General features: G+C 44.0%; 2 protein-coding genes across 5 annotated transcripts in view; one reads left to right on the top strand and one right to left on the bottom strand.

Annotated features, from left to right (window-relative positions):
* The window catches only part of LOC118220609 (prolyl hydroxylase EGLN3-like), a 28,498-nt gene extending 20,972 nt beyond the window's left edge, over positions 1 to 7,526 (bottom strand). Inside the window, exon 1 of one of the 2 annotated variants that reach the window (XR_004763977.1) lies at positions 6,400 to 7,526. Coding sequence is in view for 1 of the 2 variants with exons in the window: in XM_035404577.1 (XP_035260468.1) it covers positions 6,400 to 7,185 (786 nt within the window). In the remaining variant the exon portion in view is untranslated. The remainder of the gene's footprint in view (positions 1 to 6,399) is intronic. The other variant, XM_035404577.1, reaches the window with a different exon arrangement.
* A 1,435-nt stretch (positions 7,527 to 8,961) lies between these two features.
* Positions 8,962 to 20,363, top strand: tsnax (translin-associated factor X). 3 transcript variants are annotated; one of them, XM_035404580.1, is made up of 6 exons: positions 8,962 to 9,026; positions 9,921 to 10,025; positions 10,316 to 10,430; positions 11,304 to 11,434; positions 17,567 to 17,688; positions 19,177 to 20,363. In XM_035404580.1, exons 2-6 carry the CDS (start codon positions 9,971 to 9,973, stop codon positions 19,552 to 19,554), a joined length of 801 nt encoding a protein of 266 aa, XP_035260471.1. In that variant the 5' UTR covers positions 8,962 to 9,026; positions 9,921 to 9,970; the 3' UTR covers positions 19,555 to 20,363. The 3 variants fall into 3 exon arrangements, with proteins under 3 accessions (XP_035260471.1, XP_035260469.1, XP_035260470.1); XM_035404578.1 differs by having other exon boundaries at positions 8,968 to 9,279; XM_035404579.1 differs by lacking the exon at positions 8,962 to 9,026 and adding an exon at positions 9,331 to 9,434.
* Positions 20,364 to 23,008: the final 2,645 nt, after the last annotated feature.

Here is a 23,008-nt window from a genome sequence, read left to right on the forward strand (position 1 = left end):
AATCCAGTTATGGCGTGAAGGCGCGGATTCCCCCCCGACCACGGTCTCAGACTTGATCCCGAGTTGCCATAAGCTGGCTGCCCGGGGTCAACGCTAACAACGCGGGCCCAAGGTCAGGATGGCTGTGGGAGAGCCGCTAAGGAAGCAGGCAACTGGAATGTCTGGGGCCCGGGTGTGGAGCCAAAATGGCAGCTGCCAACAAGCAAGCAAGCAAACAAGCAAGCGCACGAGTTAGAGATGAATCACTGCCGTGAAATAATAATACAGAGGTGTGCTGGCTGCCCGGGGTCAAAGCTAACAGAGCGGGCCCAAGGTCAGGATGGCTGTGTGGGACAGCTGCTAAGGAAGCAGGCAACTGGAATGTCAGGGACCGGAGCGTGGAGCCAAAATGGCATCTGCAAGCAAGCAAGCAAGCAAGCTTGTGAGTTAAAGATGAATCGCTGCTGGGGAAATAATTATAGAGGCGTTCTTTTGCTCGAGAACCCAATTTTCACTTTCATCGTCTGACAATGTCGCTAAGGCACGGATCACATTCCAGAAATATTCACAAACGCACGGCACTTATTCTCAAGAGGAAACTCACCCTACAATATTATAGGATAACTTCCAACCACATTTTGTACATGTAACAGACTGTACCAACTCAAAGAATGAAATTGAAAGCTCAGAATCATAGGGTTCATTCTTTCTTCTAAGAAATAAATTTGGAATGACATGGGAATGCTTTTTCAGTCATGTCCATTTTCTGTACAAAAGACTAAACAACCAAAATTATCGAAATTTTAAAACGGTTGACCAAACACAGAGGCAACACGTAAGAACGTCATGGTACGGAACAAGCAAAATACTGCCGCTCGACATCTCAGAACCTAACTGTTTACAGGTAGAACAGATCATTCTGCTCTCCGGAAAGGCATCTTCTAAAAGCATCTGATAAGCCTCTCTGAGAGAAAGGAGGAAAGAGGGAAACGCTGCTTCAAACCACTGCACAGCGCTGCAGAAAAAGCTGAGGCTCTTTCAAACTCCCACGACCGTGCACATACTGAAAGCAGAACTACGCCACTTGTCTGGGTTTTCTTTTTGTAACTATGCACAATAAAATAAATTCCAGACATCAAACACACTTGATATTTGCCCCGATGTGCTACAGCCTAAATACGTTCTTGGGCGGATTTTTCCAAATCTCAGACTTTTTTTTTTTTTTTAAAAAAAGGATGTTGCGTTCTGAAAAGGAGTTTGAAAACACCCATGAAATGGTTTCAGAATGGGAATTTAAAGGAAAGAATCTGATTTGTCACGCCTGTGACCAACTTGAGCAGAGAGCTTCTCGGTTTCATGGGCTACTAGGTGAAAGGTTGCCAGATAAGCTGCAGAAATCCTCCCCACCCTTGACCTGGTGGAAGGAAGGAGACGAGCGGAGGGCAGATGCTGGGAGATCCGATGAGGGCTCGGCTGAGGTCACACGCAACGCAGCGGCAGGAGGAAGGGAAGACTGGGCCTGCCACCAAGCGCAGGAGAGAGAGAGGGAGGGAGGGAGACAGACAGAGAGAGAGAGAGAGGGAGGGAGACAGACAGAGAGGGAGGGAGAGAGAGACAGACTGACAGAGAGACAGATAAAGAGGGAGGGAGGGAGGGGGAGAGAGAGAGAGAGAGAGAGAGAGAGAGAGAGGGAGGGAGGGAGGGAGGGAGACAGACAGAGAGGGAGGGAGAGAGAGACAGACTGACAGAGAGAGAGACAGACAAAGAGGGAGGGAGGGAGGGAGAGAGAGAGAGAGAGAGGAAGGGAGAGAGGCAGACACAGAGGGAGGGAGAGAGAGCGCGTGTGTGTACATGGGAGATTAAGAGAGAGAAGGGGGGGGGGCTACGCTTTTGCAGAACCCGTCCAGCTGCACCCCGCTCACTCAGAGGTTTGATTCCCAGTTTTGGGGCACAGCCACTCCATTGAGCACCCCCGTCTAACCCCAAAACGGCTCCAGTGAAACATTCAGCCGTACCGATTGGATAACGTACATTTTATTTAAAAAACGTAAACTTTACACGTCTCCACGGACACGGGGCGACGGCCGAGCAAAGGAACAACGTCAGGGACTGAGTCATACCCCCCCCCCCCCCCCCCCCCCCCGCCAGTATCCATTTCTGAAACAAAAGAGCTTGCCACCAAAAAGCGCCCGATTTCTCAGCCTCGGCCCACGGCTTCCTCTCCGTCGCACGGACGCAGCGCGCCGAAAGCACGCAGAAGCGAGAGAGCAGGCCGAGGCGTTAGCGCGGGCGGCACGCAGCGACACGGGGGGACACGAGTGAGGATAAGCAACGACGGGGGGGGGGGATACAGCTTCCCCCCCTGAGCTAAAAAAAAAAAAATTAAAAAAAAAAATACAAACCACATGGACTTCCTGTAAGAAGTGAAGGGGGGAGCGCTGCTCGTACCTAGGCGGGGGTCAGACCTCTGGGCCCCTCGCGCGCAAACCGCTCGACCGCATGAAAGGTTCCGAAAATCTGCCTCTTCCACAACACCGACTACGGGTTAAAAAAGCCGCGAGAGTTTCGAAAGAAAAAAAATACAGGAAGTGACCCCGGTTGACGTTCCTGTCTGGTGTCTTCTTCGCGCGGCCCGTACAGTTCAAGAGAAAACTGGACGGTTTCGGGACCTAGAGCTTTTCTTAGGGACTTGGGTTTCGGTAACACTTTCGGGTAAAATCCCGTTCCTTAAAATAGCGATTGAAATTGCAATCCCCCTGGAATGGGTGAGGGTTGGGAAAAAGGAAAAAAACAAAAAAAAAACAAAATTGATACACAGATTAGTATTGTGATACTTTCAACTGTGATTGATATAGATAGTATTGATACAGTGGAATGAAGCATTGATATTTTATCTAAATAAATACCACATTTTATAATGCATGGTGTCTTTATGTTACGATTTTAATGCATGACGCGGAGGCGAAGAACCACCCTCAATGGAGTGCATTAAAATAATATAACCGCCATTTATATGCTGTTTATACCACGGTCAATTGTGAAAAAAATTTAAACTAGATCATTAATTTATTTTTGTTAGACATTTTGCATGCAAAATCAAAGAGTATTGCCATTTCCCTGGTAACACATGAGGGTCAGAATAACATTTGGAAAACAAAAAGCGCCATCCTGTAATGAGAATTAATTTACAATACAACGGAAGCATTACTTCACACTTCCAGTAAATAGCCTAAACCATAGATACCACCTAGCAACCAGACACTCATTTTCGTCCCTCCCGATCCAGTCAAGTAGCAATACCGAATAAAACATGCATTACCAATTTAATATGTGCCTGCCAAAGGTTTCTGCAATTTTGAATGATCAAGTCTGGGCCTGCTTGGCCCATTGTCACCAAATTAGGCTGGAAAGAATCTCTGGAGTATAAACCTCAATAATTATTTTGTAAAAAAACTGTGGCTTTTCTAAACAGTATGGCTGCCACACGTCAATCAATTGTTTTGGGCTTGGCCATTTTTACTAAAACAGCCATACCTTGTGAACGCTATGCCCAATCCTCACCAAATTTGGCACACAAAGTGCCTCTCTGCCAATAGGCAGTGCTATAAGAATAAAATAAGTTTAACTCTTTCAGTGTTAGACCGATCAGGCTAAAATATTGTATCCTGCATCTCTATGAAAAACCCCAACAGTGGTTCCAATGACCACATCTTAAAAAAAAACAAAAAAAAAACATGGCCGCCATCAGCCAATCAGATATCAGCAGCCATTTGACAGCTTAGCAATGGCCGATCCTCATGAAACTGGATGAGTATACTGACCTTGGGGCACATGACAACCCTAGTAATGGCTGATCGTCATGAAACTTGTATGCATGTTGACCTCTACGCTAGGGAATACCATGTCAAGTTTTGGAACAGAGACAGTTCATCATCTCCGTACAGGCTAACAATTCATAACTGCCAAATGCTGCCTGGATACGATTAATTGCCGCTTGCGGTTATATTCGCTGTTTATTTTCACTTTCCCTAAATTTAACTGCATCATATAAGTACTGAAATGAATTTAAATTGCTGAAAGGACCCTATGTTTTTTTTTCTTACAGACCGCCAAGTGTTCATTTGCACAAGTAAAAGTAGATGAAATTAATTGATGCAGAGCTTTTTATTATGGCGTGTAACTAGGCTTTCGCATATTTTTCTCCACAGGCAGACAATTTAAAGTTTTTACTGCAGTCAAATAAGAAACAAATGAATAAAAGTAGCAATATATCGCAATACCGTTTCGCAATACTTAGTAGGCCTATATTGCAACAAGACCAGGTTACAACCTAGTATATGGCTGGACCTAACACGCGTGATCCAGCCGACCTATGGTGTAACTTCATAACTCGGCCGACCAATGGTGTAACTTCATCAGTCACTCAGTCACTCACAGGACATTCGCGTTTGTAGAGCTGGCCACGCTGTTGCGGTCCAGCCAAAAACAAAGAATCACAATGGTACCACATAGCGACCCAAGTATCAGGATAATATTGATCACATGAGGTCCCTGGTGATTGCCACCACTAACCTGCACTGTGAAATACTCTGTTGGAAACATCTGTACACTGAAAAGCAATCAGTTTTTTTTACAAAAGCCTATTTATAGGTGGCCTTTGTCAAATAAAAACTTTTTAAAAGAATCAGTAGAAGCACGCATTATATTAAGTAACAGCATAATCAATGCCGTGTTGATGGAGTTGCATGCACAATTAGGCTATATTTAAGAATGTGTGCGTTTATTATTATTATTATTATTTTAAATGACCTTGTGATTCCAATCTTGAGAATGGGCAAGAAGGCGTGTGCATGTCCACTCCAGTGATTGGCCTCCTGTGATCTTCAAACAAGTCAAACTAATTTCTCTTCTATATATGAGAGACTGTCTTTATTGTAACACTGTAGTCAGACATTTTGTTCCAGTGGTGTTGCAGTCTTCTACAAATAAATTTTAACCTTTGACCACGATCCCAAAACTATTTAGATCCATTAATAGTGAAAAGCGATCAGCATTAACAGGTGAATTAGGCTAATACATTTCTGGTTGCTTGGTATAAATCTGGTAAAATCAAATAGAGCACACAATTAAATTTATGTAATGGAAATTGAAGTAATATAAAAAGTAGAGGGACTATTGTGTAAAGGCCAGGTTTTAGTATATGCCTTCTCTGTTCATGTATTATTTCCATGAACAGATCACAACATCTAACAAAACTATTTATTCTGTCTGAGGCATTTTACTTAAATCTCACTTAAAAACAGCTAATATGAAGAAGAAGAAAGAAAAAAAAAAACACTCAACAACCTAGAATGGTTATCAAATACAATAATGTATTGGGACTACCTAAAACAAATCATAACACATTCCATTTAAACATGCTACCCTATCTAAATCCTGTTTTTTTTTTTTTTTTGAAAATTTAACTTCTTAATAATGTGAATCAGCAAATAATATACAGGACACCCGCTTTCCTATAACTACATTAAATATGTGCCAGGGAAAGCCAATCTGTACTGTATCTTTATTCAGTTATAAAATTTAAATTCCTGATTATGATCAACTGTAACCAAACTAAACTTAAAATCACGATTCAAAGGTTAAAGGAGCTCATTTCTGGAATAAGACACAGCAATAACCTTTCCTCCTGTAAAACATGTACTTTAAACAAGCCTATCGGGTTAACAGTACGTGTAGCTTGGCCTTCAACAACGGCGAAGATATTTCAAACGGGGAAAACATTAAAGTAACTGTTAATTTACATTTCAATGCCAATAAACACTTGACAGTGTGTGCGTGCGTGTGTGTGTGTATGTGGGCGTCTGTGCTCAATGTACTGCTTTTTTACAACCTTGGAAAAGGCAAGGTTTCCACGAGTTAATGCCTAACTAGTTTTGCCAGGGTATTTTGGTTTGCCTGTAGTCAAGACAATTATTCAAAAACTATGAGAACACAAAGTTAATTAAATATACGCAAAACGGACTGCAAGTATGCAAATAACTAGTAATATATGCAGTATAATATTTTTGTATTTTGATGATGGTTCATTTACGAAGTGTTTATCTTAATATTTAATACGAGGCTGACTAGCTTACCAGCTACATTTAGCATACCGAATCTAGTATGACCACTACTAAGCAACGTATTATGCAAGTGCTTACAGACTTAATAGCCTAATATATAGGGTATATACCCAATTTTATTCAACACGTGCGGCAAACATAGTCAAAATACCTCAATGAATTTACAAGGACAGACCATGCTATAGAAATGCAGCCACCTAGTTAGCCAGATTCAGATAGCAACCTAGTGTTTTTAAGATTTCGTTGAAAATATACTCTACCTTTAGCGTGATTTGTGTAGCCTAAGTTAGCTACTTACTTTTGTCCTTCCGTTAATTCTGTAGCTTCCAAGTTTCCCATTACAGTGTCTGACCAGATCGTCCATGCGACTCATTAAAAAAGCTATCTTCTGGCACCCCGGTTCTCTTCCTTCAATCCACGTTATTTTGTCTCCCCGTATGTCTCTGGTAGAGTCGCTTCTCTGACTGACCAGCTGTCCGTCAGTGAATTTACCGGTTTGGTGAAGGGCTCTCACGTCCTCCAGAATGCACAGTCCGATCTGTTCTCCAAGAAAGTTATCTACAACGCATATTCCGTGCTTGTTCATACATGGAACTATGTATTCCAAAGCTAGTTTTTGCGGAGAAGATCTCGTTTGGCCGTTGGCTTTCGTGTTATTGTTAACCCCGTCTCCTCCCTGCTTGCTGTCGGCGGTAGTACTACCAGAGCCCTCAGAACAAGTGATAAAATCTCCCACTCTTCGCTCGTCCGCCGGTGGGTTGATGGGCCCAGAGTCCGCTGCGCTTTGGGAAGCCGTGCTGTCCTGTTCCGCGCCGTTCTTTTGCAACAGCTGCCGTTGTCCTGGTTTTCCGTCCCGGGACGCCTGCTGTGGTGGTTCGGGTTGCGGAGCACTCTGTGATTTGTCGGCCTCCTTGCAAATCTGCTTATGCTTTTTCCAGTCCTGTTTCTGGTGCTCCTTGCTGCAGTAGAAGGAGTTTCGGCATCGGCCGCATTTGAGCAAGTTCTCCATCTTCCCGCAAAGCTCACAGTACTGTCGGTCCCGCTCCAGGTCGACCGAGTTTTCCAGTCTGCGTTCCTCTTCCATGCTTGCAGCGTTACAGAAGCTAAGTTTGGAAGTGTTCCACCAGTCACACCACAACAAGCGAGAAACAGACAACGTAGCTGCCTCATCCGTTTCTCGGCTTAATGAATTTCATCACGAAAAATGTCAGCTAGCTTCTCCGTGAATTGAATAGGTGTATAAAACCGACATTCGACAACGACGTCTTCAACTGTCGGTTCACTTCAGAGCGTTTCGTGACCCTCGATCAGAGCCCGAGGGAATCGCATGGCGCTGCTTTCCTTTTCAGCTCCTCACGTAGTCCGAACAAACCCTAGCCACCTGACGTCAGCAAGCAGAGGGCAGGACAAGTTTGGGGCCCACATGCTAACAAGGGTCGCTTCTCATTCAAAATGTGGGTTAGCAAGTAGGTACTGGTAGCGGTGAGTTGTGCTGTCCTGTTGCCGCGATCATGGTTTGTGTAGATAGAATGCTAAATAAAAACCTCAAGTGGCAATGGAGGGTATTTTATTATTTTTCATGGAGGCAGTTGTCATCCGGTTGACTATTCATTTAACAGTAAATATACAATTAAAAATAATGCATGTGCATGTAATGTTGATTTTTTAAATTTAAGTTTCAATAAAGAATTTAGACAATTGCATAAAATATTAAGAGAACAGAGCATATTACATTATATTTTGTACAACGCAAAACACCAAAACACCCAAGACCTTGTTTCAAAATTTTAATTACGATTATGACATAACCCCAGATCTATGGAATAGCCATAAACATAAACCTTTACGCACTTCAAACATTGCAACCTCAAAAAAATATAATAATAATTTATTCTATTATATTATTATTATTTATTTATTTATTTTTATTATACTACAGCTTCATGTTTTTATTTGACATTAAACTCTACATTGAAATATCCAAATTTCCACATTTGTATATGGCCCCCTACCTATAAGTGAGGGAATTGCATGGGGTAGGGCCTAACAGAACAGCTGGCAAGCTCTGACTCCCTCTCAGGAAGCTTACGAAGAGGCACGAGGCTGCACGTACGCATTTGGCCTCGTTCCTGCGAGAGGCATTCTTGCAAGGCCAGACAGAAAACTCATCACTTCATGGAGTTTATTTATATATTTATTTATTTTAATCCAAGACTCTGCAGGAGGTTTAAACCGAGCACTTGTCCAGACTCTGTTTTTTTATTTTATTTAAAAAGTGCTAAGTATATTTGCTTTTATGACAGTAGATGAATGACTGTCCAGGTATTTTTCGATTACCAAGTACTGCTAATAAACTAATTTGCAACTACATTACTGGCAGTTGGTAAACACTCTTATCCAAAGCAATTTACACAATATTTTAAATTTTTGGTCACATAGTATCCATCTATAAGGTAGGATATGTACTGAAACAGTTTACACATGTTGTTCAAAGGAGCAACAACAATTACCAACCTGGGAATCAAACCAGCAACCTTTAGTTTATAGGCCCAGTTCCTTACACATTATGCTGCTCTATAACATACCAAAAAGCAAGGAAAAAATTAGGTATATTTGGAAAACACAGGTTTACATTTAACAACGTGCCTCGGAATACACGCTACGCAATTGGATGCCTTATATTATTATGGTGGAAACTGTAGAGACAAACAAGTGACGTCTCTACAGACGTGACAGCTTTACGTATTGAAATATAAATGCAATCGCCAGCGGGCTCATTTTGCATTTGCGTTCAGGGTTTAATAATAATAATCTCAGACTACCCTACAATTTTAACTACATTTCCCGAAATGCAGCTGGTGAACGTGTACGTATTTTGTAGAGCGCAAGTCTCGAGCACGGAAAGACCCCATAATTAGCGAATAGGTATCTAGCCCGCTAACTTACATATTATTAAATATTGCATACTTTTATCAGTATCTTAACCTAGCTCTATAGTTACCTTAGTATTAGCTGAATCGCATTCCCAACGTTAGTCGATTTTCAGCAAAGATGTCCCGAGTGCGTTTGTAAATTTAAACAATCCCTGCGAGGAAATCTGATCGGTGCGTGTTTAGTATTTGTTGGTTGCTAACGTTAGCGTGTAGCTGCTATATTTAAGGCATGAGTAAAAAAGACGGTAAGTTAGCTTTCTCTTTTAGTGACTTTTTAGTGACTATGACATCTAACTCAGCAACTATCCCACGGTCCTATGTTAGCTAGACAATAGCCTGACGGTCTCTAGCACCATAGCACATGTTAGTTTGCCTAATATCAACACATGGCTAATGCTGGGTAGGTAGAGTTTTTTTTTGTCGTTTTAATGGTTCTGGTTTTCTCTAGTGAGTCTATTCAAGAATCACAGAAGCATATACGATAAATAAATAAAAACAACTGGAATGTCTACGTTTCCATTCTGCCTATCTACACAATCCTGATTATATATTCATTTTTGAGTGCTTATTTGTGCCTACCTGAATAGCGAATTTGACATTTTCTTTTTTGCCTTCTCTTTGTTCTGCCGTTATAACAGCCCAGCTCCTGTCCCCTTTGGCTGAGCTGCAGTGTAGTATAATGGTTAGAATTACAACTGTGCTTGTAATTCTAAGGTTGCAGGTTTGAGTCCTGGGCACTGATCTTTAGCACCTGAATAGCTTTGCTAAATGTAAAAATAGATACTAGGTAAAAAAAAAAAAAGTTGTGTAGGATGCCATGGATAAAATAACTCAGCGAAATTGTTGTTGTTGCAATTGCTTATAATTGTTGCTGTGCCTGTATAAGGTGAAGGATGTCCCCGGAATCGCAAACAGGATAACGCTCAGGCCCTCAGGATGGGAGACCCCGCCAGTGATGTCAGCTCTTCGCCAGTGTTATCTGCATTCAAAAGTAAAGTTAAAAAAAATAAAATAAAATGATCAAAGCTTACTATATGACTGAGATTCACTAATGCTGTAAGATCTGAGATAATAATGCCAACATATATTTGCAAAGTTTCAAGAGAAACTACATTTTATGCATATATCCCAAATTGCTGATACCCCTGGATTGATATTTAAACAATTATGATGTTAATGTTACATTCAGTGTAGGCTCTAAATGTGGGATGTTAAAATATTTCCTTTGAAAGTACTAGCTGCGAATTAGGTTAGCGCTAAATGTGATATTTTTTTGTGCAGCATTTCAACTGGAGCTTGACTGCAAGCATGACAAGTACGAACGGCTGGTTAAACTGAGTCGTGACATCACCATTGAAAGCAAGAGGACCATCTTCCTCCTTCACCGAGTCACAAGGTTCGTCTGTAAGCGAGTGCATGTTGAATAACGAGCTGTCACGAATATGTATTATTCAGACCTGGCACCTGGGTCAAATATGTATATATATATATTTTTGGATTCAAATACTTTTCTGTGCTCTGTTGATCTTGCCTGGTGTAACAGCCTGCCAGTGTGACCAGCAGGCAGGGTTTGCACTTTTTGAGAGTATTACATTGGTTCCAGTACACCAGACAAGATCAGTGAAGCGTAGAAAAGTATTTGAATCCAAAAAAATACGTGTTTGACTCAGGCCTGGCATTATTACAGTTATACGTGCGCCCCACAACAAATGAATCATGAAATCATTTTTAGATTTTTTGGCGACGAACACGTTGATAGCAGTTTTCCTGTGTTTCTGGGAATTAAATAATAAACGGTTAAATAATGTTAAAATAATACTGTTATTGCTGTTATGACATTATTACACTTGGGGGCACATTGATGATACAGTGATTAAGTGGAAAAGGCGATGAATAAGCCCTTATTAAATCCTGAAGTCAAAAGAAATATGTACCCACTTCTATTTGATTTGCATTGTACCAGAGTCATTTTGCTGTATGTTCATCATCATAAAAAACAGAGACTAACCAATGTCCCAAAGAAACATGATAAAAAATTTTTTACATTCCCACAAAATCTATAAAAAGTTCAGTGCAGTTCCAACAATTTGGAAAATATAGGGGCTTCGGTGTGACTTGGCATCTTTTCGCACACATTATAAACAGTTGTTAAGATTTAACCTGAGATGTCCTTGCCTCCAGACAGTTTGGGTGTGGAACCGAATGCAGTTTTCCTGCACCTCTTTCACTTTCCTCCCCTTTGTCTGTCTCTCTGTCTGTCGACCGCCAGTGTCCCCAATGTGGAGGAGGTGCTGTCGGAGGCCGAGTCCAAGCTGGACGGGGTGAGGCTGAAGATCAGCCAGATAGCCGAGGAGCTGAGGGGAGAGGACCTGTTCCAGTTCCACAGGGCTTTCACTCCTGGTCAGTCCCCACAATCACCTGTTTCTGCAAGGCACATACTCCTGGTTCGTCCTCACAATCACCTGTTTCTGCAAGGCACACACTCCATAGTCAGTCCCCACAACTATCTATGTTTCTGCAAGGCACACACTCATAGTCAGTCCCCACAACTATCTATGTTTCTGCAAGGCACACACTCATAGTCAGTCCTCACAATCACCTGTTTCTGCAAGGCACACACTCCATAGTCAGTCCCCACAACTATCTGTTTCTGCAAGGCACACACTCATAGTCAGTCCTCACAATCACCTGTTTCTGCAAGGCACACACTCCATAGTCAGTCCTCACAATCACCTGTTTCTGCAAGGCACACACTCCTCGTCAGTCCTCAAATGTCTGTTTACACAAGGCGCACACTCCTAGTTATTCCTCAGAAACAACTGTTTCCAAATGGCATACAGTATCAGTCAGTCCTTACAATCAGGCCTGTTTCTGCAAGATGTACACTCCTGGCATGTCCTGATTGATTGATTGATTGATTGAAATTATTTATTGATCATTAAAATACAAGAGGCCCCCCTAGCCAGAGATGCCCCAGATACAAACATCTCTGATTTCACAAGGTGTACACTCCTGGTTACTGCTCTTATTCTGGAGGGCTGCAGGTTTTTTTTTTCTCCTTTCGATCAGCTGTCAATTTAGGCCTTGGACCCAAGTTATCCTGGCTCTATAGCCAACCTGGAGCTAAGTTTTAAGCACTAAAACATACCTAAAGCCACACTTTGTGGCCCGGACTGGGCTGACACCGCTGACCTAAGGGTTCCTTCATAAAATGTTGTGTGCTTTCAGAAACGGAAGCTGCACATTGACATATTGTTAAGCAAGCGCTAATCATTTCGAATAGAAAAGGAGAAGAAATATTGCATTTATTTGAAGACTCTTCCCCATTTCTTCATTTGATGTTTTCATCTGAGTGTTTTGCCGGAGAACTTGGTGTCCTTCACGAAAGAGGAAGTTGAATATTTGACATTAGAGCGCTATTAACTGAATTTATGATGAACGTCTTTGTTGTTACGCTTTATCTTCACAGAGCAAACATTCGTTGTTAATCTGAAATTTTGGAGACATTGTCAATAAAAAAATAAATATCTGTGGATACTGGAAATGCAGCAGAGAGACAAGCTTTTTAAACTCCTCCTTGGGTTACCATGGCAGCCTGGGAGAAAGAAAAACAACAAAGCTTCGATTGCATCAGTGAAGTGTGATGCCAGATCTTAGTTATGATGTAAAATCAGTGTTTCATTTCAAAGGTCTGTCTCTTCATGACACCGAGGCCTTTCCTTCATTTGTATGTATTTATCGATTTTTTGAATGTACCATGATGGGTATTTCTCCACAAATTAACAGAATTTCAGTTAATTTCTTATATTTGCATGGATTTGACCTCAACCATGTTTTATAGTACATTGAACAGCACAGCATTTACTCTTGAAGTAGTAAAATAGTTAACCACACTCTTCCCTTTTTTTTTTTTTTTTTACATTTTTTTTTTTTTTAGAAAGAGCCATAAAGGGTGGTTGTTTTTAACCATTTTGACAGATATTTATCACCCTTTGAAGTTATTTTTAAGATAATGGTCACCAAGGATTTGCTTGTGTGGACGTGACTTCTGTCCATTCCCACCATTTGAAGTATTTTTTTTTCTTCGTTTTTTTTTTTTTTTTTTTGCAAATTTATTAAATTGCGCAGCAAACTCTCGACGCTGCAGTGACTGGCTCCGAGGCTGACATTAAACAGCCCGTTCCCAGTGATGTTTTTTTTGTTTTGGATCAGGGGCCTATTAAAGATATCGCCGCTAGATTTGGACATAATTGCCACTGATACGGATAGTCCGCGGCGCTTTTGATAGCTGGGGCAGTCGGAATTGCGGCTGGCCCTCCCCAGCTGGGCCAGCTGTCTGGTCTGGTCTGGTCTGCTGGGTACGTGCGCCTGAGAAAGTGCACGCCTCACCAGATCCAAAAGCAATCAGACACTGCCCTAATTTCTTTGATTGGTGTAAATTGCATTATTTATTTATTTTTTTGCACGTTTCCTTACAGACACCATGTGAGCGAATGTGTGTAAACAATTCAGCATTGCAGATGTACTTGTATGTGTGCGCGCACATGCGTGCATGTGTGTGTGCCCATTTCCTATTTTGATGAAGCTGGTTCTTAGTTGCATGAAGAAGTGAGTGTGGTTTGGCACTGTTGCATGCGTCTACGCGCGCGCACACACACACACACCCCTCCCCCAATAACACCAATTAGGCATTACCCTGCTGAGCTGGCGGCCGCAGTCAGCACTGGCGCGATCAGGACTGGGATCAGATTCGTCCGGGCGTGGCTGCCCTGAAAGGGCACCATGGCTGCATGTGTCACTCCACAACCCTTAGATTTGCCCCTTTCCTTGATGCTGATGGTTCACAGTAAAATGTTGAGTGTTAAATAAATTCTGTATATAATTTCCTCTGAATGCATTTGACCCCTTGTTGGACTAATTATGGAAACTCTTTTATTTAAGCCTTGAATCAATGCTGAAAAATGTGCTGTCGAGTCAGCTTGTGTTAGTTACTGAGTTGATGAAATGATTGGCATGCCCAGTGCATTAGCGATGCGTCTTTTTACCTGCCTCTCTATGGCCGAACGAAAAACCGATCTCCGTTCTGCACAGAGATGCTTTTGTCTTTGGTGAAACCCGCAGCGTTGGCTTTGCCTCGCTTGCAGGAAACGTAAACCTTAGCCTCTAATTGCGCACGCGGTTGTGGCTAGCCTCGGCTGGCACGCGCTGCTTCACGCTCGACTCGGCTCAGGTACGCAAACAAAAACGAATATGCGTTTGGGTAGTGCTGATCCTACAGGAAATAAATCCGTGTTATTAAACGAAGGAAATGCTGACTCACTGACCAAACGCACCACTGTTGAGATATATTTACCTCAAGGCATTCTTGAAAAGATACGACCGTGTAATCTGCAGTAATTTTACAACTGTGTGATGGTGGTGGGCAGGGTCGAAATGGCGGCTGCAGTCGGCGTCAAATGAACAAATTTTGTTCCAGATGTCATCGTTGATTGGCCGTCGTTTGGCCGAACTTATGTCTTAATATTGAGGTGGAAATCAAACCCCTGAAATAAAGCATGCATGCTCTGAATTTTAAAGGTCTTTATATAGAAATACTGAAAGATTTGGGCTTTAAATTAGCACTGGTTTTACACTGAGCGTCGTGTTACCGACTGGCACTGGTTCTAATTCCTGAACCGTGGGCATTTGGCGTCTAAGCATGTCAGAGATTAGAACAGTGCGAGTTTGCCTAGCGCTTTCAAGCGGTGGCGTGCACACACTAGCACTCGGAAAGTCCAGAGGGGGCTGGTTTTTATTTTCATTTTTAAATCGCCATAAAGAGAATTCAGACCCACAAAACCCAGTTGAGGTGATTAAACTGTGAATCGACAGCAGCAATTGCGGTCAGCCAAGTGGGAGATTAACGGTGAAAAACCTGCGCTCTGTGTCCGCTTATGGCTCCCGCGTGGCTGCAAATGTAAAAACATCAACGGTAGATTTAAAACGCCCGTATTTACCGCGTGCAGCAAAACGATGTCGTTAAAAGGGTTTTGCGTTGTGAGTGAGTGGTGATGGGGGTTGGGTTGGGGGAAACAGTCACCCCCCTCCCATATAAACTACGAAGCCTACTATTCTCTCACCTCTCTGATGTATTGTCTCGCGAAGAATAGGCCAGTTGACCTGAACGTTTCAAACGCGCGCACAGCGCTCGCTTATCAGATTCCAACCGCATAAATTCCTGCCTCTGCCGCGTCGCCCGCCATCTCTCCGGTTGTCCTCGGCTGTCGCCAGCGTATCATTGAGGATATTAATAATCTAATCGCTCAGGAATTTTGCCTTCTGGCGTGCTTCGTTTACATGAAAAAAGCAGGGATTTTGAACGGGTTTTTTTTGGCTGGAGTTTGGTATTTTTGGCTGGCTTCCACCAGTTTTTTTTTTCTTCAACCCCAAATCTGTTTATTGTGAGGGAAGTCAGGTGTGCTGTCGTTTTTTTCCCCCATACATTCTGGAGTGCCCTTAGTCGTTTTAGATCAATATCATGGATTTCAGGCATGCGTTTTGCCTCGTAGTGAACCTGGAGTTTACGGTCATCACGTATTTTGAAAACAGGATGTCCTAATTTCCTGTTAGCTCATAGGCTACCCACAATGCAGTGCTGACACTTCGCGCTTTCACTCACTGTGGAATTGATTGGCTTGGCTCAAAGGTCAACGGTGAATTTTGCTAGCGTTGTGAATGTTGGCTGGTCTGAGCCTCCCCAGCTAGGTCTCGATATTAGCGCCTGATTCGCTGAATCGCTTCTGACTCTGACGGGATTATCCCAGTGAGTTTCACGGGACGGTGGGAATTCCAGGCCTGTTGCCACAAAGCCCACCCCGCCAATGGGAGAGCGAAGGTTTGTGACCTCCAGTCACACAGTCTCACTCCATTTTTTCTCATCATCTGATAAGACTGTAAGTATGAGGCAACGTGTATTAGGAAATGTACTGGAATGGGGGGGAGGGGAGGGCGCAACCATCCTGAGACAAGACAAGACACACTTCTCTGAAGAAAGTTAAGAGTGCAGTGGTTACTGTCAATAAAAAATATAATACATATTAAAATCCTCATTTGGCCATTGTGCAGCCTTCATCAGAATCAATCAAACAATGGGAAATGGGATGCACACGTAGACACATGTGGACGCGTACACACACACACACACACACACACCCACCCACGAATGCTCACGCGCTCTCTGTCCTCTTTCTGTGAGTGTAACTGGATCACCCGTTACACTCCCAGATTCTTTGGAAATCATCTGTGAATAATAGTCTGACACCATTTTGATTTCAAACGTTTTCTTTGTAATGGGATTGGTTGATTGTTATCTACCTTGTGATTTACACCCTCCCCCCCCCCCCCACCTCCGCAGCACTGGAAACTCCCCGCCTTCCCTCCACCAGCACTGTAACCCCCCCCACCCCCCCCCCCCCCCACCCCAGTTATCCATTTTTAAAAAAACCACGTGCCGCGCTGTGACCACCAGACCGCTAAGTGACGTACAGTCAGGCGCGTCCTGCGTTGGCGGTTGGCTGTAACGGTCACTGCCAGACAGACGGGGGGGGGGGGGGGGGGAGGCTCCTCCCATTTGCGCGGGTTGATAAGGCTATCGCCCTTCCTGTAACGGGGCCCCCGGCTGATAGGCCGAAGCCGTAGCGCCCCGGCGACCGATAACGGGCTGGAGATTTACGGGGAGAGGCGCGCGCGAGAGTGCCGTGGAAACGGAACGGTGCGGCGAAAGATGTCGCACTTTAATGGAGGGCGGGGGCGGGGGCGGGGGCGGGGGCGGGAGGGGAGGGGCGGGTTGTTTATCTACGTTACGTGCTGGACTGTGCCCCGAGTTTCAGATAACACTTCCTTTGATGCTAACGCTAATTGCCTCTTGGAAAAATAACCTGAAGCAAAAACTCTTCCGTGTGGCGATTGTTAGTTGGCTGTTGACCGAAAAGCCTGTAAATAAATATTTGGGTCTTTTTTCGTCCCCGCTTGGCACTTAGTGATTCAGAGATCGCTCTGCCGCTGAAATTGTTATGGACCAAGGGTGCCGTGTGTAATCTGAAAGGAAAGATTCATTGCACTTGGTTCAGTCTGTATCAGTGGTAACCAACCCTATACCTGGAGATCTGCCATTCTGTAGGTTTTCACTCCAACCCTAACAAAGCACACATCATTCAACAGCTAGAGATTTTGTTGAGCTGCTAATTAGTGGAGTTTGTGGTGTGCCAAATTAAGGTTGAAATGAAAATCACCGGATAGTAGATCTCCTGGAACAGGGTTGGTTACCACTGGTCTACACATTGTTTCTTTGGTTTATTTTATGGTAGCACCTCATCTTCAAAGGGCCGTGTGTATGGGTGTGTATGGGTGTGTGTGTGTGTGTGTGTGTGTGCAAGCAAGGGAAGCTCATTTTCACTGGCCATTGCATATATGTGTGTGTTTGTGTGTTTTGAGGACGATTATCCTCACACAGCTGTGTATGTGTGTGTGTGCGTGTGTGTGTGTGTGTTTCAGGGATCCAGGAGTACGTGGAGGCAGTTTCCTTCCAGCATTTCATCAGGAATCGCAGCCTGATCACGCTGGAGGAGGTCAACAGCAAGCTGGTGTTTCTCAAAGAGGACAGGACCGAAGCCAGGGTACGGTCTCTTGATGTCTGAGTAATGGAACATCAGTGGGAATGTGGTGAAACCTTACATCATCTTACACTTTGTTTTCTTCCCAGAACACTGTTGCTCATAGTTGATTTACACAGGAATTATGATCTGCTAGTGATGTTGACTGAATAATGGCTTACATCGGATTAACCGTTCGAAGAGTGGGTTTTTTTGGAATGTTTTTTCAAAATTCTAAGCCAGTGTTCTTGAACTCCATTGCTTTCAGTCACCAGCAGTGATTGTGACATCAGCATTAGGACATTCAGTTAAGAACACTCTGATCACATATTTGTGATCTTACTCCTTGCAACATCAACCTTCTCTGAGTGTCTCAGTGACCACAGGGATGTTAGTTCAGTGTTTAGCTTAGAGCAGGACACCACCTCAACAGCTTGCTTGTGCGAGAACTTGCTTGAGAACTTGAAGTGGTATGTGTTTGCCAGCACTCTCACCAGGGTTATCTGATTGGTCAGGATCCATCCCCTGTGTCTTCATCCCTTTTAAGGGAGAGATAAAGGTCGGCCAGCGTATTGCTGCAAATTGAGAGGATGGCCTGGATAGAACCGCTTCCCCAGGCCAAGACAAGCCTTTTTTTAGAACGGGGTCAGTGCGGGGACTTTATCTGATGGGTCAGTCCTCTCCTGTCTGCAGTCTGTTTTTAGAAACAGTCTCTACGTGTTGCCATCGCGCATCGAGATGGCGGGATAACGGATCTGTTTTTTTCTTCTTTCCTTCCTTCCTTCTTTCTTTCTTCTCATCCGATTCCTTCTCCTGACGGCGTTTGTTGTGTCCAGAGATGTTTCCGGAAATCGGTCTGTCTAGCCCGGAGCTGGCGGTCGAGCGATCGATACGGCATTGCTGTGCCTTTGACATTTTTCTAGAAAAAAACACTTGTGAAATGGATGCTGTGAGCTGCTCTGGACACTGCATACCGATGCCTGCCATCTTAATAAACTCTGCAGCGGAACTCTGTGGCGCTTGGGTACCTTAGCAACCGCTAGGTCGTCATAACAACCCTAAAATGGAATCGTTCCTTTCTTGTTCCGGAGCCAGTCGTATCCCTGGGTTTCATCCGAATCCAGTTCCAGCAGCTAGCGTGCTCTCGAAAGAATGAAGGCAACTAAATAAACCCCCCCCCCCCCCCCGGCATTGAGCGTTTAGAGATGCGACCAGCACTCCTGGTCGCTCTTTTTCTTTTTCACTGTATCCATGACTAATATAATCTAGACTTTGTCTGCTAACTCAGCTTCATGAACTTTTAAATGGACTTATCCTGATTTGTAGTGTTACGCGAGTTCTCTTACACTGCAGCATTACTGCTTAAAACTAACGTTGGCACGTCAGCCTTTGGGAACATCGTATGACACAAGGCACAAGTACTTGTTTTCTCTTGTATTCATTCATTTTATTTCAGATGTGCGTTTGAACCCAGCCTGGTGACTAGGTAACCGTCTCCCCTGTGCTTCTCAGGACTCCTCCGCCGTCCAGCAGGGGGCGCCGGGAGCGCTGGTCTTCCAGGTGACGCCCACGGACTACCTGCTGGGCGTGGCCGACCTGACGGGGGAGCTGATGCGCATGTGCATCAACAGCGTGGGCAACGGCGACATGGACACGCCCTTCCAGCTGGGGCAGTTCCTGCGGGAGATCCACGACGGCTTCTCCTACATCGGCAACACGGGCCCCTACGAGGTCTCCAAGAAGCTGTACACGCTCAAGCAGAGCCTGGCCAAGGTGGAGGACGCCTGCTACACGCTGCGCGTGCGCGGCTCCGAGATCCCCCGCCACATGCTGGCCGACGTCTTCACCAGCAGGGCGGCGCTCATCGACACCGAAGACGGCGTGGCCTAACGCGGCCCGTGACCCGCGCCCGCTCCCCCCCCACCACCTCGTGGCTGAGTTTTCGCGGTTCGCCTCACGTTTGGAGGGGCGTCAGTTTTCCTTCATCACCGTTAACCATGGGTTGTGATTTTTTTTTTCCGCGTCTGATTTATCAGGAAATACAGATTTTTTTTAAAGACCCTAAATGTGTCTGGGCCCACTTGTATTTGCCGTTTTCACTGAATATTCTCACTTGTTATCAGCGGTTTGTGTGTGTGCGCACGTGTGTGTGTGCGCGTGCGCGTGTGTGTAATCCAAGTCCTGTTCTTGTGGTTTCGATCTTCAAGTTTTGAAAGTCGGTATTTCCTGATCGATCGAGTGAAATCACATCCCTGCTTAATGCGTGCTGAGCGGAAGGCTTCTCGTTGTGTTAGTGTGTTCCGTCCTTCGGACATGCTCAGTTCCTGATAAAAACACAACTTCTGAATGGTTACTATTATTATTATTTCCTTTCCGTACCTGTCTCCGATGATGCTGAGGGTTATGAATTCCGGACGGTTCTTTCACCACAGATGGCTTTGTTAAACCCCAAAATGGGTGGAGCTAGTAAATTCAGCCGATTACTCAAAGCCAGTACAAACCAATCGAAAAGCTGCGCTCCTTGGCAAAATGTTTGGATCGATTCCCATCTGTAACGAGTCGCTGGATAACACTCGACACTGTGGCTCTTCCTGTTTTTACGCTTTGAGAAACCTTTCTGTCTTATCGCTCCTTTTTTATGTAGGCCCATATCATTTGACCCTGTGGGAGAATTTAAATAAAATATCTGTTTGTTAAAAGCAGGGTGTCCTGTTTTTTTTTCTCCCCCTCCAGCCGCCTTGTCATGCCCGTCACCTGATGCAGGTGATCATGTGGCCCTGGCTCCAGACCTGAGTCCGCGCCGCATTCAGAATTCATTTTAACCCTTTAGATACTGGTAGGAATTTACAGAACACTGCTGCCGCTCCTGCTACAGGTCATTTTCAGTGTTACTAACTAAAGTTGTTTAATCCCATCAAAGAAAGAGAAGAGAGGTTATTAGTGTGAAAATGAAATGCGTTTAAAAGTACTCTAGTCCACAGGAATTTTTACTGGTGTCTAAAGGGTTAAAGTATGACAAGTAAGGTCTTTTGACATGTAGAATTATACGCATACAAAAACGATGCATTTGCTTTGCAGGTATATTTGGTGCCTAAAGGGCTGAAGTATTTGCAGTAATTGCCAGACCCCCTCCCCCCCCCCAAGCCCGACTCAACGGCTGTTTTTTTAGGAGGCGGGTGGTGTCATCTCCCGCTGCTCCCTGCTCCACCCTGCTCTGTCGCATTCCGGAACCTTCTCCTGCACCACGCGCTGTTCTGCTTTGGAATGAAAACAAACCGCGAGAGAATTCCGAAAAAAAAAAAAAAAAAACGTACCGGGCCATTCTTACTTTAATCACCCCCTCTCCCCCCCCCCCCCCCCCCCCCCCGGAACTTCAATGTCAATGGCCTCATCTCTTCATCATTGTGTCTGCAGTACAGATTCCCGTGACCGTTAGACTGAAAGCACTCGGCTCCCCTCTTAGAGGGCCCGTGGTCTATCTCAGTTCATTGTTTTGAATTGAATCATTTATTTCACACCCTAAAGAAAGGAAGGGGGTTTTCCATGCATGTTTATGATTTATTAATAACACGTCGTTAAATGGACCAGGGGAAGTCGCAGTAGGCAACTGAATTCTTCCCGCTGAACGGACGGACACGTTCGTTTGCCCGGAACGGGCTTCAAAACGCAGCTGGAATTCAGATTCTGGAGATTGTGCACGTGCCCAGGAATTTGGCAGCGAACGTGTTGCCGGAGGTTCTCTGCGCTTGTTTATAAATGATAATCTTTTGTGTAACGCGAAAGCCGTAATCTTCGCCACGTTTTCCTTTCATGAACCAGGTCCACAAACGGAGGATTCTGTGGAGATGACTCTGTTTGTCTGCTGACTTTGAATGAAGACGATGATTATCCTTATCCTTTATGATTGGGTGCAGTGTAAACTTCAGCCCGGAGAACAAGAATGGGCACATGCCACCTTCCTTTTTTATTTTTATTTTGAGCGCTGTAATGTTGGAACCTGTTTATTTGACAGATTTGCTTTTTAAATGAACTATGTCATCTCCAGCGTACTGCATTACTGTAAATGTCCGTCAATCCTTACCCTACTAATGACAGTGAATTAGTACCTTTCAAGATGGGAAAAGAGATCCCATGCAGTACAAGTGCGATTAATTTTGAACTTGCTGTTGACAGTTAAGATGTTGCTCACAGATTATAATTAAAACACACGATGCCGTCGCCTTCGCCTTCGGAAATTCTTTAATCCTTGCCCCAGGAATAGAGGTGCTAATTTGAAACAGAATGGAGCTGTATGAAGCAGAAAAGTTTGCAATAGTGTCACCTCATGGCAAAAATGAATTATTGCATTATTGGGGAAAAAACTAAGGATTAAAGCTCGTTTTGTCAGTTCAGATTTATTTTTTTCTCATAATATTTTGTTGTGTGGCACATTATGTGGTTTAATAACAGGTTTATGAAAAACAGTTATTAGATTTGAAGAAAATATGAACTAAATAAAAATACAGGACTTCTATGTTTACGGATGGTAATTTGGTTCAAGTCATGATTCATGACATATGATTCAAAATCAAGAAGCCTCTCAAATAGACCAGTTACCTGGTGGTTCTGTATATAAATTCATAATTGCGCATTCTACTGAATGAAAAAGATTAACTTTCTATAGACGGCCTATTTATCTAATTAATTTCTTGTGCATGGTAACAATACCCAACTTTGATTTAGTTTAGTTGAATTAGTTTAGTTTTTGTGTGTGAAATTAACTACTTGCAGGTAAAATTTTGATAACTTCTGGGCTGGTGTTATCCTGTCAATAGCTACTGTGTTGCTGTACAGCTCTAACCACCATTGCGATGCCTCTGTTATTCCGCCTCTGATTTTCCCAGAGCAAGCTGTACAAACGCGCATCGAGCCGTGGCCCGAAAAAGAAACGGTCAGCGAGCTCGTTTCCCGGGAAGGTTTAAGTGTCTGTTGTTTTGGATCAAGAGGGCTGGGTTCGCAGAAGTGACCACCGCGTTCCGTTTTATCCGCCACACAAGAACCGAGCGTCCAAAAACAATTCACGGAACCGCGGTCACCGACAAAAGCCGTTTTTTCTTTTTTTTTTCTCGGTTTTGCGGACCGTACTCTACGGCCCGTGAAAGACCGGAGTGTTCGGACGGGACCTTTGTGTATCCCCCGGGCTGAAATGAGAAATCCGGGTGGCGGCGGCGGTGGGGGAATTAATTAAGAGGAGCACAAAGATCCGCTTGTTTTAAAGCGCTTCGGAAAGCTTTGATTAACCCTCTTCAAAGAGAAAGGGAGAGAGAGAGTGGTCCCAGCCAGGCGGAAGAGAGGGCAAATATGT

Source organism: Anguilla anguilla, chromosome 2 (genome assembly GCF_013347855.1).
Source record: "Anguilla anguilla isolate fAngAng1 chromosome 2, fAngAng1.pri, whole genome shotgun sequence".
NCBI classification, from domain to species: domain Eukaryota; kingdom Metazoa; phylum Chordata; class Actinopteri; order Anguilliformes; family Anguillidae; genus Anguilla; species Anguilla anguilla.

Coding starts and splice junctions, on each gene's coding strand:
- tsnax (XM_035404578.1), top strand. Junction 10,026..10,315: donor AGTGTTATCTGCATTCAAAA/GTAAAGTTAAAA, acceptor TTTTTTGTGCAG/CATTTCAACTGGAGCTTGAC. Junction 11,435..17,566: donor CCACAGGGCTTTCACTCCTG/GTCAGTCCCCAC, acceptor TGTGTGTTTCAG/GGATCCAGGAGTACGTGGAG.